This window comes from Diadema antillarum, unplaced genomic scaffold (genome assembly GCF_040938485.1).
Source record: "Diadema antillarum isolate AM-2024a unplaced genomic scaffold, OU_Dant_1.0 seq00001234_RagTag, whole genome shotgun sequence".
Lineage (NCBI taxonomy): Eukaryota > Metazoa > Echinodermata > Echinoidea > Diadematoida > Diadematidae > Diadema > Diadema antillarum.
Window position 1 is genome coordinate 778890 of NW_027272022.1, and position 18770 is coordinate 797659.

Here is an 18770-nt window from a genome sequence, read left to right on the forward strand (position 1 = left end):
CAAGTGATTCATGTAGTTAGGCTGTATAGCAATTGGTTTAAACTGTGCTATGTCTTAACACCGGTTACTCAAAACCAATGAGGGAATATTAATCGCTGATTATTTCAACTGTTTCTCAGCAGGAAAAGCAAATTTAGTCAAAAAAGATAATTAAGCAAACGAAAAAGGGTCTTGGATGAGAGAAGAGTTCGATCTGATTTGTCAGAATAGTTTTACAGGTGTAGACAGCCACACGCTTGTTGGGAATTAACACTCAAGAGTAAGCCGGATGAGTGTTCATTTGGGCTCTTGTTTAAAATTGTTTACTGGTGATCATAATGATTAAGACGTTCAAGATGACATTTGAGTGTTCTTTTTTTGTTTAAGTCCTTTTCATTTCTGGTTTGGTATAGTTCAGTTCTGTGTTTGTGTAGCTCAGGTTGTCACCCATAATCATTTGACCTTACTCTATTTCTCTCATCACTTTCATTCCTGCCCTATTCAGATGCGGTCATTCATTACACCCCCACGTCTGATTCTTCTGTTCAACATTATTTTAGTGATCGGTAATCAACCCAGCTACATGTAGTTTGCAACCTTTGTCCCCCCGGTTTACGTTGGTGGTTTTGAGGAATTAGGTTTTTACATTTTAGTAGACCTCCCCCATTTCCTTTACTTCAAACTTTTCTTTCAGTTAATTTGAATATACAATGAATATACTTATTTTTGTAAATTATGTTCATTGTGGTAAACTTTGGTAAGGGCAATCAGCTCTAGATTTAATAGATGCACCTCAAGACGAAGTCTATAAGACTTATTTTGTACTTGCTCCAAAAAGGACAATGGATCAAACTACATTATGAAATTGTGTAAAAAACAATGTCCTATGATACCACCTAGTTTATCATTGAATCTTGCTTGATCTCTTGCCTTTTTCGTTGTTTTTTTAACTGACTTCTGTGCATGACGTCAGTAAAGAATAACACCGCAACAGACACCAAAGCTTTAAGATCAAGAAAATCCACTTGAAAGAACATTTTCTAAAGAATGTATTCGTTCTTAAACAAACAAGATTTCATTGTTATGTACACTTGTAAATGTGACATATAAAATATTGATAAAATTAACAAATGCACACATTTCATCTTTAGAGACCAATAGCATCATTACTTATCCAGCAGTATGTAGAAAAATTGCATTCGGAATACACAAAATTTTGATATGTGATAACTACTAAAATAAACCACTATAGATGTTATCATACTATACTTTTATGCAAGACTTTTTGTCCCAATTTCTCCCTGATCAATGACGCTTTAATTCTCCGTCAGTCACGTATCACGCCAGCCCCACAGGTTCAATTTTGAACCCTGATTTCTTAGTGTGTACTGTTTGTCACGTGTTATAGGACTGGATGGAACTGATATCACCGACGGGTGAGGGCGTCGTACTCGTAACCCTTGGCACCAAAGACACAAGTGCGGGCGCTAAATCTGGGATTCAGATATCTGACCTCACCAAGCTTTCGCGAGCCCTTGCTGCAATACCCCAGGCGGTTATATGGCAGACGCATGAGCCCATGCCTTCGGGCGTTCTGCTGGGAGCGAACACCAAACTCGTGAAGTGGTGTCCGCAAAATGACTTGCTTGGTAAGTAAGAAAAAACCCGAAGAGATAACCCTAAGATCTCTTTGGGAAAACCCCTTTTCCACTTTCTTTAATCCGAATGGATGACAAATGCTGTCATCCACATTGAGCTGCATTCATTGCAGGCCTGTATACCACAGGTATGATTACTTAAAGCACTGAACAGAATTGATACCACTGAATATGATAAACGATGCCTGATTAAAAAATCATCGACGGTGAAAAAAAAAATCATTTGGTACACACAGATGTCGCAAAATAAACTCATGCATTCAGTCCTTCTCTTGCTAATAACTCCCAACCTCCCCCGCCTAGAAATTTGCAGGTATCCAGCACAACCAAACCGAAGTCAGTATGAAGCATTATGCTTTTTAAATGCTACATGCGAATCGTATTCTCAATGAATTGTTAAAAATCATCCCGAGGTGTTTTCTGAAGTTGTATAATTAACTTGTTTCTTGTTTCCATTTGTTGTAAACGGTTCCCAGCATGCCCCCTATACGTGTTTTCACACAGAGAACTGTATTGTCACACAGACAACTGTACTCGTATTTAGGTGTATGGTGTAAATTAAATCTTTTGGATGACGATGTAATACACAATTATGTAAATTCATTTGTTCCTCTCCTGTCCGCTATTTCACCTATTTTCAGGCCACGGGGCAGTGAAACTACTCATTTTCTCAGGAGAAACGAACAGTCTCTACGAAGCCGTTTACCACGGCGTACCAGTAGTTGTCATGCCCATAGCCCCCGAAGGCTGGGATGTAGCGGCTCGTGTGCTCGAGCGCGGTCTCGGGATGTCGGCAGACCTTTCCCGCGCTACGAGCGAGGGGCTTTCCCATTCCATCCTTGAGGTCATGAATAATCACAGGTAGAACATGTTGTGACAATGGCTGTTGTCACGTGACCAAGACGATCCTTTCACAGACTATTCCACCAGACAACATAAATTACTAATCAGTGTTTTCACAGGCTTTTCTTATCACAACGGTGAACGCATTTTACCAGTTTCCTCCGCCTCTTGCTTCAGTCTTTTTGTTCTCAGACAATAATAAAGCAACAACAAAAAACAGAACTTAAAACCCATACAACATGCACACTATGGACGAGAATTTCACAAAGTCAATTCAATGCAGTTTTCATTTATTTCCATCCAAAACAAAAGATGGAAACAAAATACAAGGCATACATGCATTACACAAATCATGTTCTTTTGTTATTTATTGTTTGTTAGAAATTGTAGGCCTAAGTGTATAATGTAAGCAATGATACATTGCTCTTCAACTATTCAATATTATTACGATGTTGGTTTAAAATTCTCGTTCCTGAGACATAACAGACTTTTGATATTTACTAATCATTTGAATATCAGTGTAATGTAGTATGCTACTATACATGTGCATAATCATGAGCCGTTTTCTTTTCAACCGCAGCTTCAGAGACAATGCTCGCCGAGTCTCGGCAATCATGAAGGAGCGCCCTCTACGTCCCATGGACCTCGCAGTGCACTGGATCGAACTCATTCTGCAACACGGCGGAGGCTACTTACGACCATCTAGCTGTGACTTGCACTTCTGGCAATCCTCCTCACTGGACGTCTTTGGTTTTCTTACTCTCTCCATTTACCTCGTGTTCCGCGTGCTGGTTTTCGCGGGAAGACAACTAGGGACATTCTGCAGGAATTATTTGAGGAAAGAAGCAGGCTACAGGAGTGTCAGCCGATATTTTACTAGAACGAGAAGGCGGGTGATTTTGCTTGCTGGTGCAATAATCACAGGCATACACTTCGTTATTCTCTGTTTAAAGAAACAGTGAATAGCCAGCCATTCGAATTCAGGTGTAACTCCCGAAATCTGATCTCCTGTTGTTTTCTTTTTTCAACTGTGTTACATGAGCTGGATTAGAAAACCGTTGAGTATTTTTTACAGAGTGACTAAGGACTACCTATTCACCACCCCTTAAAACACGAGCTTCTTAGAATAAAAAGAATGTGTTATTCGAATTGCTAATCACGCTGGTAGTCTCTCCCATAGGAATGAATAATTTTGCAGAAATAAAATCCGTATGGTAAATGAATTGCTTGTTTATAATTTGGGAATATTTGTGTACCTTCTATCCACAATAATAAACTGCAAACAATTTTTCAAATAGGTTTATGTTTAAAAGAAACTATTTTTGGTTCATGATATCCCAATCGGCAGAATATATTAATATATCAATGATATCTCTCACGTACTCGAACTGTTTTTGATAAAAATGCAATTATGTCTAAACAATGACATTATTTGTGCCATGAAATTACTCAGAGTATATCTCTTTATTTTGTTAAACGTTAATCAAAGTCATATTCAATGACTACTCTGGATTAGTAATAGTCATTCAAACATTGTCAGATTCCATGTGCTATCTATTACTATCGTATACTGTTTGTGTGCAATAATAGTAAGTTAACTCACTTTGGTCTGTTTCAAATCATTACCGACCTCTATCATGCTGAGGACTCATATTTCCTTGGAAACCTGCAATTCTTCCAAGCTTTAGCTTTCCGTAGGTTTCCTTCGTGTTTCTACCTCGCTGTGTCTGGTCCCTGATGCTAATTGCATTTGTTATATCAGCATAATGGCGGTTACAGTTTATACGATCTTCACTGTATACATTCGTGAGACGAGTCGTATTTTGTGCATGTATTTTTTTTTTTTGGCCTCGAAATATCTTCTTTTTTTTTTAGTATGAAACTAAACTGAAATTGAAAGCAACCATATCTTGAAATAAGTGCAGATCATGTGACCGTGAGTAACCTTATTGTGACGTGCACTCAGTGGGTAAATTATATTTTGGCGTTGTTTAAAGAATGCACATCTCGTGTTTATATTTATATGGCAGCCTCGCAGCAGATTAGGGTATATTCATTAAAAAAAAAATCACAATCATTATGCACATCGAAAGTAATACTGCGTGTTATATAAAAAAAAAATAATTGGCACGGTACGAGTAAACTCATGTAGACTAAGAGATCAAATCAAGGGTGAACAAAATAGAGTGAACAAAGAGGGGAAAGATTTGAACAGCGAGAATAGCTTGAATAAATATTAACATTTCATTTTTTTCACTCAGAAGAGTATAGAAATTCAAAAAACAAGTTCAATGCAATACACAGGCATGCGGATACTATGCAAAGTGCAAAAGAAAGTCCACATTTCAATATAACAATCGCTGAAATCATACATATTAAACAACATGCCAAGTTTAAGTTTCATCCTAGGATAACATTATTTTGATTTATTTGATTTGAACATGAATGAGATTGAAACTGTTGGGAAATCCCTCAGTCATTTTAACAATTGATTCATTCATTTAAAAAGCATCTTTTCCTCTTTGTGTGATATGCCGATATATCCTTCTCCATGGCGGAAATCAAATGACGATAAAAACATGTTTTAGACATGAAAGAAAACCGGCTTTATCGAGTGTTCATTGATTTACATTACACGGTTTCTGCATGTCTACCGCTACTGTCGCGAAACAATATAAAAAGCCTGTATTGTAATCACAAGGTCTCATTCGCATTTCAATTTCCTTGTCCCGATTACTTGCGGCTTTTAGTTCCAAAAACGTCAAAAAGGGATGAATGTAATGATAGCATTGATTCGAACAAGAGTCATGAATAGTCATCCTTGGAAAGTCATTATAAAAAATCCCTAACATGTTGACGATTTTTTTTTGACTCATAAAGGCCTCGTTACGGTCCAGAAAAAAACCAAAGATCTACCGTGAACATTGAAACCCTTCACGTTAATTCGAATAAAAATCATGAATTGTCATTGAAAAGTCATAATTGCCAAAAATGGTTTAGCGCATTCAAACTAAAATTGACAAGTTCTTCTTCAATTTAAGGCAACGTTACGGTCCAGTAAAGGCGTTGATTCACTGTGAACATGGAAACCCTCTGCATAAAGAGTTTCTTATACCGACTTACATTCACCTTTTTCACTACATTGGCAACCCCAATAAACGCTGCTCTGAGCACAACGACTAACGGTGAGAAAGTAGCTGCGTCCTATCATGATAGAGTTCGTGTCATACAATACTTATAACGGCAAATGATACAGAAACGGTAGCGGAGAACCCTCCGCTCCAAATGTATATGTACATGTACATATATATATATATATATATATATATATATATATATATATATATACATATATATATATTTTGAAACAAAGAAGGTTTGTTTCAAAATATATTACAAAATTACAAAATATTACAACATATTACAAAATATTACAAAATATTACAAAATAATAAAAAGCTGCATCGCTTCGGTGATCCCTCGCATTTATTCCAAAGTTGATTTACATCCTTTGGGTTTATGTCAGGTTAATGTGTGTGTGTGTGTGTGTGTGGCACACATACACACACTATAGCTTCTGACCACACGAGCAAAGAGAATTAAGGGTTTGGGACGAACACCGAACAAGGTCTTTCAACAGCTTAGTCGGTAGAGCACCGGTCTAGTAATCCGGAGGTCTCGGGTTCGAATCCCGATGAAAACCCATTGTCTTTGCTCAAAGTTTTCACTGAATATACATATATATATATATATATACATATATATATAAAGTCACAACAGAGGAATGCAGGGAATGCATTGATAGCCAATCTTGATTTAATGAATAATCCGAATTTTCGAGAAACCTTCCTCTTCTTCAGGGATGACAGTATTAACACTGTCATCCCTGAAGAAGAGGAAGGTTTCTCGAAAATTCGGATTATTCATTAAATCAAGATTGGCTATCAATGCATTCCCTGCATTCCTCTGTTGTGACTTTATTATTGCTATTTCTAGTACTGCCAATACGCGGAACAACTACAATGTTTACATATATATATATATATATATACATATATATATGTATATATATATATATATATATATATATATATATATATATATATATATATAGTTGAGACAATGTAGATAACAGAAGATGTCGCATGAAACCGGCAGAGTTGTGAAGCTTTCGACCGTGGTCTTCCTCAGCTTTAATGTCTGTTTGTGAAACGAAATATATATTTTTGAGCATAACAAATCTGAAGTCATTAACACAATATATTAAATATAAATTGAGCATGGGTTAATAGTTACATGACATACTTGGCAATATTTTTTTTTGCACTTTGCAACACATTCAACAATATATAACTGTAAATGAGTGTATAGTGAGTAGATATAGCATAGAAACATATCATGCAATAAAAATTATCAAACATATATCATAAATAAACTAAATAATGTAATTACCTGCTAAGCAGACGTTTGCGTTGCCTGGATGTCTTGTGGCTGTCTTGTGGCGGGATGTGAGTGATCATGTGATATTGGGGGAAGGTTTGTGTGCGGTGGTGCATGTCAGGCAGGAGTGGGGTAGTTTCTGGGGTAGTTAATGATATATATATATATATATATATATATATATATATATATATATATATATATATATATATATAATGTATATATATACACACACACTGGCCTGACAGTTTACCAGCCAAGATTCTTAATCCGGTGGCTTCAATATCTGTCTCGCCAATCAGCCATATTTTTAAGAGAAGCCCTTCCAGTCGGCTTTCTTGAGATTGAAACGTCGCCTGAAGTGAACAGCACGGGGAGAGATGACTGCAGAGACCTTGAGACATATTATTATTATATTATTACTATTATTATATTGGTCGATGTTGTGTGTGGGGAATGGGATCCAGAACAATCTTCTCACACTGATTGGCAACAATACTGGATGTGAAAATCAGATCTGGGTTGTACCCCCGTCTCCATCGTGAGCTGTTGAAGGAAGGGGGGAGCTTGGCATCATGAATGAGAGACAGTTGGTTGGAGTCTGCCCAGCTCTCGACTTGCCCACCATCTTCATTAGTTTCAGCATATCCCCAATCGACATGGTGGCTGTTAATGTTTCCGATGACAACATTGATGCGACCGCTGGTGACATCAGGGGGAATGACAAATATGATGGGAGGAGGTTTATACACCGAACTGACAAATTAATATATTCCCTTGGTGTTGATGGTAATGATTTCAGTGTCATCCTTATCAGAAATAGATATCTTGTCAGCAGACAGCCCATTGCGTAAGAATACTGCACTTCCATACTGGTCATGTGGCCTCTCGGCAATGGGAGTCATACCCGAGATGCGAGGACGTACCCGTGAAGGTCCGCGATGCGTCTCTCGGAGACAGAGGATATCACAACTATGCCTGGTGCATAGATCTGCCAAAAGATCTTGTTTGGCGCCAGTTAGACCTTCGATGTTGATGATATTATACTCAAGGCCGGCCCTGACAAGGGCCCATGCTTGCGGCCTTGGGCATCATCAACAGTTCTAAGGTCAAGTTGAGTTATGATAATGATGTGGGATAATTGTTGATAGCGTAAATGGCGTTGATAGCATGGTTGAAGGATTCGCAAGTGGAAAACACCTGACAGGGACCGCGACGTGGTCCATATTAAAACAGACCCACCCTTTATTAGGATCGCTTCTTTTTTCCTTTGTTTTTGGATGTCTCAGCCATTCTAAAACCGATTTTTATCTACTGTAATAAACTTTGACTTCATGTTAAAATGGTATGCTCTGTATCATTTCTTAAGTGGTTTCTTGGTATCTCGCAAAACGTTGAAGCCCAATAATCCTCATCTTCGCTAATACTATACCATCCCTTTAATTTCCACAAGGATTAAAAGCCGGCTTGCAGCTGTACAGCTATTGAACACAAAATTTCAAGTGTAAGCAAATAAAAGTTATACACAGAACGTGATGTTTCCTCATGATGCTCAATCGAAATACACTGTACAAGTATTTCCGTTTCTTGTTTGTGATTTCCTGCTAATAATACGCTGTATGAAGTTCAACATGATCATATTTCCACTAAGTTTATGATTAAGATTGTTTAGTTTATATAATGATTAATGATGACACACTATGACAATAATGATTCAGCACGTGCTCGATCAAGAACGCCGCCCGCTCTAGCGGCGGCTGAGGGTGAGCCTTGAAAATGGCAGACACTCGCTGAGTATTCTCCCGATAGCTATACACAAAGGGTGAAATGGTTGATGTGTAGATTGGTAGATACAGAGAAATCGACAAGTCAAGATGGAAGGAAGACAATCCATACAGTGATACATTGCATAGAACGTAGATAAATGTTAAGAGTAACAAGTTTTGATGTTCATAACCATAATCGAAATATTATACTGCACATTTATTTCCTCTTCCTGTTTCTGATTTCCTGCTAATCATACGCTGTATGAAGTTCAACAACTATGGTCATATTTCTAATAGTTTGATATTAAGATTGTTTAGTTTACTTAATGATTGAAAGCCCATTTTCAGCTGGACAGCTATTTTCGAATTGTCTATATGCAGACAATTATGTGTATAATCGCATTGCACCATCAATCGCACCCAGAGTACACAACATTCAAGTTTAACTCCCTTTCCGGCTTTTAACTTTTAACGTGCAACACCAACTGTATATCAAAAAAGTTGCCTATTCCAACAAAATTCCATTGTGACACTTGACGTTGTGCCTAAAATGTGGCGTTCCATATTATTCACTATAAAAATCCTATTATTTCTTGGTCTCCCATTATTTCCTATGTCCTTTCCGTCTTCAAATCACTACCGTTAAATAACATCACGCTCATCTTCAATTTGTGATTATGCTGTAAATTGAGCCACAATTGCACGAATGATGACGTGATATTAAGATGGGATGAATGATCAACAGCAAACAACCAATAAATGACAAGGATCTATCTGGAGAGGGGGGGGGGGGGGCTTTTCATGAAGCATTTCGTCATATATCTTTTTATGACAATCTGTCAAAAGCTACTGAAATCGTTGCATCTGATTGACTGAGAGCAAATTTGTCCGACAAGTTTGTCGGACAAACTGCTTCGTGAAATGCCCCCCCCCCCCGGTGTTATAATGAAGATCATACAACCAATCAAATGACAAGGATCTGTTTAGGTGTTATTTAAAACAGAATAGGTTGATATCTTCGCAGCATTTATCTAAATTTGACAGTAGAAAAAAAGGAAATACCGTCGCGCCTCAATGGTTCACGGGAATTTGTCATTGGGGCTTAATGTGTCGAACTCGTTGGCATTTTTTGCTTGATGTCAACTCATGGGCCTTGCTTGCCTTGTGTCGAACTCGTGGACTGTATGATGACAAGGCGTGGGTGCCGAATTGGCTTGACGAGCACCCGATATCTCAGTCAAGTATCACGCACACACACACACACACACACACACACACACACACACACACACACAAACATACACAAACATGATATATACCGTATGTCCCCCTCAAAAAAATTACAACGTGGCCCTCCGCTGTGGTATCTTTAGAATGTTTCATCAATCTTAATACAAACTCGGGTATGAAACTATATATAACTCATTGCCCACATCTTACAGAAAACCCCATTCGATTTGCTTCAGTGGTCAAAGAGAAATAAGGAATTTTGTAGAGGATGTCGGGAATCTCTTCCCTCCACGTTCTGTCTATTATTCACACACAAGATCATCGAATTGCTACACTTCGAAGAATCAGACTCATGACATGCTTTACAACAATCCACATTTCTCTGTGACCACTTAACCAATCGAATGGGGATTTCTGCAAAATAGAGCCAAAATGTTATGCACTGTAGTTAAATAATCATATTGGGTGCTATCAATGCGAAAATTGATTGTAATTTTTTGGGGACATGCCGCAGTATGTCCCCCAAAAATTACAATCGGATTTTCGAATTGATAACACATAATATGATAGACTCTGAACGTTTCATCTTCTCGCACTTATATATATATATATATATATATGGATGAAAACGTTGAACGATGTACAATTGGCCATTTTCGGGCTTTGCGATATTCAAACCCTTGTAAAATTGTCACCTGTGGGTGTTTTTCATAGTTTTATGTATCATTTGGTAGGGGAGGGTTGTGCCTTTCAGAAAATATACACTTTGTATTGTTGTTACCGCATTTCCTTAAAAAATAATGCCTTAAAGCTGAACAAATTGACAAAAATACATATTTTATGAAAAAATCCCAGAATCAGACGTCGCAATTTTTGTTCTTATCCAATTCTACAGCTTTGTTTTTTCTTGTGAGTAAGCCCACATGCTCCAACTATTTAATCAAGTACTTCTGCCATGAACGTGTTTATCATTCATCTTATCAGGAACTTTTGAATTCACTCATGTCTGAAAAAGAACGTCTCTGTATGACTTATCTTTTCCTTGACGCAAAAACTCCAGGATGAATATGAAAACATGTAAGGCCATATTTATTTAGCGTATTATCCATACTACCATTCCATCAAAATTTGTGAGTGAGCTGTACAAAGTAATTGCGTGGTGGCTCATTAAAGGGATGGTCCTGTTCCTGTTTATGTGGCGTATCAGAATGTTATTTGCTAGTATTTGCAGAATACTTGATGAAATTGTGTTGAGGGAGGATAGTATCAACATCCACGATGGTTCGTTTCACATTACAGGGTAAAATAGATGAGAAAATTACGAATTTAGTACATACGGTTCTAGTAATTTGCTGCAAGAAGGCAAAATCTTTCCAACATCTATCAGGATGACCGTTACATACAGAGCGCCACCTGCCGTTTCCATTGCAATACGATACTGTCTCTGCGTTTTGCGAGCCAAACTCCAGCCACCTTCCACGCCTTCCATTCCACCAAGCGACAGGCCCTCCTGACCCCTTGACCGAAACACATCTATTTTTAGGCTTTCCTATCACTCTGCGAGCTCCCCAAGGACTCTCGGCAGAATCTCTCTCCCCTTCTCCCAACTCTCGCCGTACAGACCTACACACACCAGAGAAACACACACAATACCCAATGCCCAGCCACTTGCTTCATTTGGTGTACGGTGGAACACACACCGGTATCGTAACCCCATTGAACGTGTTGGGTCGCCGATACCAGTATCCCTACCTACCTGGTTATGGAAATGATCCGAATGTCTAGTAATGTACAGCTCCATCCATTGAATACTATGTATCCAAGGTTGTGCCATTGGGTACCAAACTTTGTGAGTCAGAAGAAAGTAATTGAATGGTTATGGCACCGCGACTGAAGATATTTCACGTATGTCTGTACTTGAGAACCACCGGCTTCAACGATTTTATCATCTATTCGAACATGAAAGTTTGAAGACTAGACACACGTGTACTAGCTACTACACACACACAGAAAAAAGATCCTAGATGGATTTCGATTGAATTTTTGATGTTCAAACCGCCAGCTCAGAGATATGGTTATGACTGTCTCGACACAGGCTTGATCAGCGCATGTGAGGCACTATTGAATAATCGCGACTAGCCACCCTCACAATTCCCAAAAGTAGGAAAAAAAACTCGATCGGTAACTTCCGATTTTTTTTTTTTTTTTGTGTGTGTGTGTGTCAAGACATTTCAGAAAGTATCCAAACAGATAGACGACGCCAATATTTGAAACGCTACACCTATATTGCAGTCTGCAGCTTGACACACATGAAACGAAAGAAGTTTGCATCAAGATTTCAACCTCCAAATGAGCCAAGATACATTAGTATAGACACTACATTTTTATAGAAATTAATTGTGAAGTTACAGCCCCCCCCCCCCCCCCCCCAAAAAAAAAAAAAAAATTGCTGGGGTGAAATTCAGGCAATCTATCGTCCAGTCATTTATTATCATTTTTTAATCAAAATTTACCGCATACAGTCACTTCCCGTTACAACTGCCGAAAAAAAGCTAACGAGCAGAGATTTGTTTACGTGAATGACCCATATTACGGGCAGGTATCACGGAGTACTTCCTTGGTATCACAACGTTTTGTACGTGAAGTATTTATAGAATATAATAGAGACAATACTTGGTTTCTTATCATCAAACGATGATTATAGATTTAGTGTTAATTTACTGTTACGGAACTATTGTGGCAAAGTCTGTATTATCAATCGCGTCGTGAATAATATGACTTACCTGCTTGACAAATGGTTCATTCTGCTTTATTCTGCTTAGCGCGTGTAAACAAAATAAGTAAACACGTACCGAACGCGATGTGATGAATCATTTGAATCAAAATATTTTAATCAGAATTATTTTAAGTAAGACCCCCTGGCAGTGACTTGATTACATATTTATGTTGTATATACTTCATGGAAACTTCTAGTTAGAATGCGGTTACAGCTCGTTATTCCGAAGGGTCGTCATTCCGAAGGCTCTTTATTCCTAAGATTCGTTATTCCGAAGGTTCATTGTTCCGAATTTCATTTTCGGATTAACCAATCTTCGGAATAACGAACCTTCGGAATAACGCCACAAATTTTCGGATTAACGAACCCTTTTTCATTTTCGGATTAACGAACCTGTAGGTATAGGGAATTTACGTGTTTCGGATTAACGACCCTTCGGAATAACGAACCTTCGGAATAGCGAACCTTCGGAATAACGAACAGCACCCTTAGAATGCTATATATACTATCAATTGTCGGGTTTTTGTCACCGATGGGATCGTATGTTTTGTTCAGTATAATTATAGTGGTCGAGATTTCACTGATTTCACTGTGCATAGCATACAAACTGACTTGCCCATGCCATGGATCGAGCTACAATAGAGCTCCACCGGCGATATTGACAGAATGGAGTTATACGGTTCACAATAGGCGTTTTCACATCAGCCCGGTAAAAATCCAAGCTCGAGATATTTTTTAATTTCCCAAGTCAGAAAATAGCGCGCTATTTCGAAACATCGGGCTAATAAACAATGTATACGTTGGAGGCGATGTGATAGAACCATACACAAGTTTCTGTACGGAGGAATCAACAATGTTTTAATCAAATAATTTTTAGTAAGACCCCCTGAAAGACATTTTATTTAGGTTTATTAATTATTCTTTATGGAAATGTCGTGTTACAATTTCAAATCAATGATAGCTTTTGTTACCAATCGTATAATTCGTGGCTGAGATTTTTGTTTACGTGAATGACCCATATTACGGGCAGGTATCGTACATAGTACCTCCTTGGTATCACAACGTATACGTAAAGTATCTATAGAATATGATAAAGACAACACTTGGTTTCTTATCATCAAACGATGATTATAGATTTTGTGTTAATTTACTGTTACGGAACTATTGTGGCAAATTCCAATATCTTCGAGTGATCCCTGCGGTCACTCCAAAATGAGTGAAAATGAACATGTTCACTCGAAATTCACTCCAATTTCACTCTAAATTCACTCTTTTTTTGTATTCACTCCTTCGAGAGTGAATATTTTCACTCGATCTTTTTTTTAGAAAGTTATGTTTGATAATAATGTGAGTTACGCGACATGCATTTGTAATTGTCAATTGAAAATCAACGACACTGCAATTACCGGTAGGCCTGTAGGACTTGAGTTTCTGAAATTCAAAGTTTTTTCATAATCATGTCTTTTCAAAGATGGAAATAAAGAAATTAATACATTGAATTGAATTAGAGAAGGAAAATATATACCATTTATTGGCTGGTTCCTTGATTTTGACTGCCAAATCGGTATGTTTATAGCAACCAAGGGTCATCTCTATAGGTATGTTAATATTTCAATCTCACTGCTGCTTCTGAACTGTATGAAATTCATGTCCGAAATCATGCGACAAAATAGTAATAATACACGTTTGCATGAATGAAATCACCTTTTTTTTTTAAATAGCTGTGTCTGATACACATACAGTCACTTCCCCGTTACAACTGCCGAAAAAAATAAAAAATTAAGAGCGGGGATTTGTTTACGTGAATGATCCATATTACGGGCAGGTATCGTACGTATATAGTATCACAACGTTTTATACGTGAAGTATTCATGGAATATAATATAGACAACACTTGGTTTCTTATCATCAAACGATGATCATAGATTTTGTGTTAATTTACCGTTACGGAACTATTGTGGCAAAGTCTGTATTGTCAATCACGTCATGAATGATATGACTTACCTGCTTGACAAATGGTTCATTCTGCTTTATTCTGCTTAGCGCGTGTAAACAAAATAAGTAAACACGTACCGAACGCGATGTGATGAATCATTGAATCAAAAATATTTTACTCAGAATTGTTTTTGGTAAGACCCCCTGGCAGTGACTTGATTACATATTTATGTTGTATTATACTTCATGGAATCTTCTAGTTAGAATGCTATATATAATATCAATTGTCAGGTTTTTGTCAGCGATGGGATCGTTTTGTTCAGTATAATTATAGTGGCCGAAATTTCACTGATTTCACTGTGCATAGCATGCAAACTGACTTGCCCATGTTTAGTGGATCGAGCTACAATAGAGCTCCGATGTATACCTATAATACAAGTAAATTCGACAGGATCATGCTGGAACATTCAACTCCCTAGCAGTTATCATGATGTACATCTCTCAAACACCCCACAGTGAAATTTGACTGCGAAACTCGAAATATATTGACAGAATGGAGTCATGGTTGATATTACACAAATCTTACTGAGCGTTTGTTATAAACAACGTATACATTGGAGGCGATGTGATGATCCATAAAAGTTTCGGTACGGAGAAATCAACAATGTTTTAATCAAAAATTTTTAGTAAGACACCCTGAAAGACATTTTATATGATTCTATATTTAGGTTTACATTATTCTATATGGAAATGTCGTGTTACAATTTCAAATCAATGACAGCTTTTTATGATACCTATATACTCACGTATGAAACAAGGTGTCTTGGCTCATCTGCAGGTTGAAATCTTGGCTGTACATGGAAGGGTGCTGTTCGTTATTCCGAAGGTTCGTTATTCCGAAGGTTCGTTATTCCGAAGGTTCCTTAATCCGAAACACACAAATTCCCTATACCTAGAGGTTGGTTAATCTGAAAATGAAAAAGGGTTCGTTAATCCGAACATTTTTGTAGCGTTATTCAGAAGGTTCGCTATCGAAGATTTTGTTAATCCGAAAATGAAATTCGGAATAACGAACCTTCGGAATAACGAAACTTCGGACTGAAGAGCCTTCGGAATAACGAGCCTTCGGAATAACGAACCTTCGGAATAACGAGCTGTAACCGTATGGAAGACGATGCCGTCAAGCAAAAACTCTTGTCAATCTATCTCCACAAGCAAAATCTATAACATGCAGTGACCATCATATCACAAACAGTGTTTGACAGTGTTCATACAGAGATGTGTGTACATGTGTATTTGTTGTAAATTTTTAACACCGCTTGTATTCGCTTGTCTTTTCCCATTCTTCAGAATAGAACTGGAAATTTGAGTAATTTCGAGACAGTTTTACGTATATATATATATATATATATATATGTGTGTGTGTGTGTGTGTGTGTGTGTGTGTGTGACGGAAGGAAAACTTGCAGTATAGACGTTGCAGTGATGTTCAGTCTTGCCTTTATTCCCCAAGCTTTCGGCTGTTTCACCAGCCTTTTTCAAGGGCTTGATGAGACATAAACATAAAAGCAAAATAGCAACCAATTTGCATGCATTTGAACAGAAATAGAAATAGTAATAACAACAGGCATATATATATATGTACAGAATTGTAATAAGAAAATTGGTCTGCTCGGCATCTTGATGATAATGAGTACAAGAATTAGTAGAAGAACGCCGTAAAAAAAAAAATAAATCATAGATCTTGAAGATCTTAAAAACGGAGCATAGCTCTCAAATACTGAAAGGCAAGGTCACACTCTTGAACTGATGAAGAGTGTGACCTTGCCTTTCAGTATTTGAGAGCTATGCTCCGTTTTAAAGATCTTCAAGATCTATGATTTATTTTTTTACGGCGTTCTTCTTCTACTAATTCTTTTACTTTATATATATATATATATATATATATATATATACATATATATATATAATATATATATACATATATGCATATATATATATATATATATCTGTATATATAATAAATACTTGTATACATGTACCTATGTAAACCACACCACATAATTTTTTTTTCAATCACAATTCTGACAGTGCTAAACAATGTATCTTGTTTGATGTGAAAAGGTAAGTAGTATAAGAAACAAGCCTTATAATAAATAATGATAAATCTGTTGATCTTATAGACAATAACATTGGAATATTTAAAAAAAAATGCGTGTATTATGGTAAATAATTTTCACATAGTATAAAAATACAACGATAGGCCTACAGACTGCAGCAATTCTCTTTAAATTAAATAGCAAGACTCTTTTGGGCTATTTTGGAGGGGAAAACTATAAAGTATCAACATGGAGACAATTCGCCAACCATAATACAGATGAGACATTGGTGTGAACTATAGATACATGTATCATTTTATAGAAATTGTTATACATCACATCCAACTCATTTCGGGCATATACAGATACATAGATGTAAAAGACAGTGTACCAAAATTTTGTGTAGGAATAAGATGTCAATATATTCCTGAAAATCCGGAGATCAGGAGGTCGTAGGTTTGAATTCTTCTCGATTATGTACATCCATGATTTATTTTGTCAAAGATACTTCAAAAACACTGATCAGATTTCTAATGCTTATAAACGTCGATGTATAAAAGGCAATTTTTCAATCGGATGCAGTAAGACGAGGGCTGAAAATGTGCGGCAGCACCCCTCCCCGACCATGGATTACATTCAAATCTTTTCCGACAATTCTGATGTAAAAACTGAAACAAAACAACACGGTAAGCCTGAAACTAAGGTCAGAAAGAGAGAGAGAGAGAGAGAGAGAGAGAGAAGGAGAGAGAGAGGGAGGGAGAGAGAGGGAGGGGATATCTTTCCGTTCACAGTTCCTTGCTGAAACATGAGGTCGACAAAGCTGTGAACTTGACGAACATAACGAAACAAGGTTGATCTTGTCAAGGATTACAAACTCGGTCTAGTTTTATTCACCATCATTCAAGTACAATGAAGTGCAATAAAAAGACACTAAAAATAATTGAATTACAAAATAAATAAATTAGAACAAAACAAGAAGACTTGATCTTGAAGGTGAACCCTACATACATATTTTCATATGCTTTATATTCCCTGGAAGAGCATTTCAGTTGTGGTCAATCAAGTTCCCTCGGTTGTTTACAATTAGTTTCTCGTCAGTGTATAAAGTTTATCTTGCAAGTGCTCTGTATCGGCATCTCGCTTTAAAATTATCCCTCTTGAAGCTAACCGAGCTAACCAGTATCCACGATTACTGCACATTATGACCTCGGACAGAACCGGAGATGGTGATATCGGACCGTACATACCAACATTTCAAGGGAAATGTAAGTACAATTACAAGACGAAGTGTCAACCACTTTTGAAAATGAATATTTCTGTGATTATTCTTATCAACTCGTATAACAGCTAATGAGGCCAATGTGGTCGCGTGAAGTAATTAATGCACTTAACTTTTTTTTTTCATCAATCACAAACACGCAGTTCGTGGTATTAGAAAAAAATCGAGGTTATTGCTAAACAAAACAGCTAACTCCTGGAATTGGTATTGCCGCTTGAAATTGTTGCCTTTGTTGTTATCGTTTTTTATACCATTGTAATGATTATCATGAATACTGTACTATTATCATCATCACAAATAATTTCATTCTCTATATAAGTTGTCATTACAAACCTCCCGAGAACCTCTGTTTTAATTGAGGAGAAAATATGTTTTGTCGAGATTATTTTGACGATGCTCATAACGCCAGAGTACGTGGAATCCGTTCCAGTTAGTGCTAATGCTATCGACAATAATTATCTGATATCATTTGGCTCCCAGCCATTAGCCTCTTCACGATTCGCGAGATATAGGCATATAGCACACATACAAAAACAAAAAACACCAATGACCATTGCAGTAACAGGAACAACAACGATGGCGAGACATAATACTAATAATGTGAATATTATACAAAAATGAATTACACTGATAATACTGAGCAGTAACATGTGAATTATCATTATCTTCGGTTTGACAGTGTTCTTCCCAGTCGTATTCAATATATCACCTATAATAATTCCACGTCAAGCATATCGCTGTGTTTGAAAGCGCAAATTTAAACTTC

At 37.1% G+C, this 18770-nt stretch overlaps 1 protein-coding gene across 1 annotated transcript in view; it reads left to right on the plus strand.

Moving 5' to 3' along the window:
- LOC139745125 (UDP-glucuronosyltransferase 2C1-like) overlaps positions 1 to 18770 on the plus strand; it is a 100791-nt gene that overhangs the window by 891 nt on the left and 81130 nt on the right. The window contains exon 2 of the mRNA XM_071655544.1: positions 1388 to 1512. Coding sequence (XP_071511645.1) covers positions 1388 to 1512 — 125 coding nt within the window. The remainder of the gene's footprint in view (positions 1 to 1387; positions 1513 to 18770) is intronic.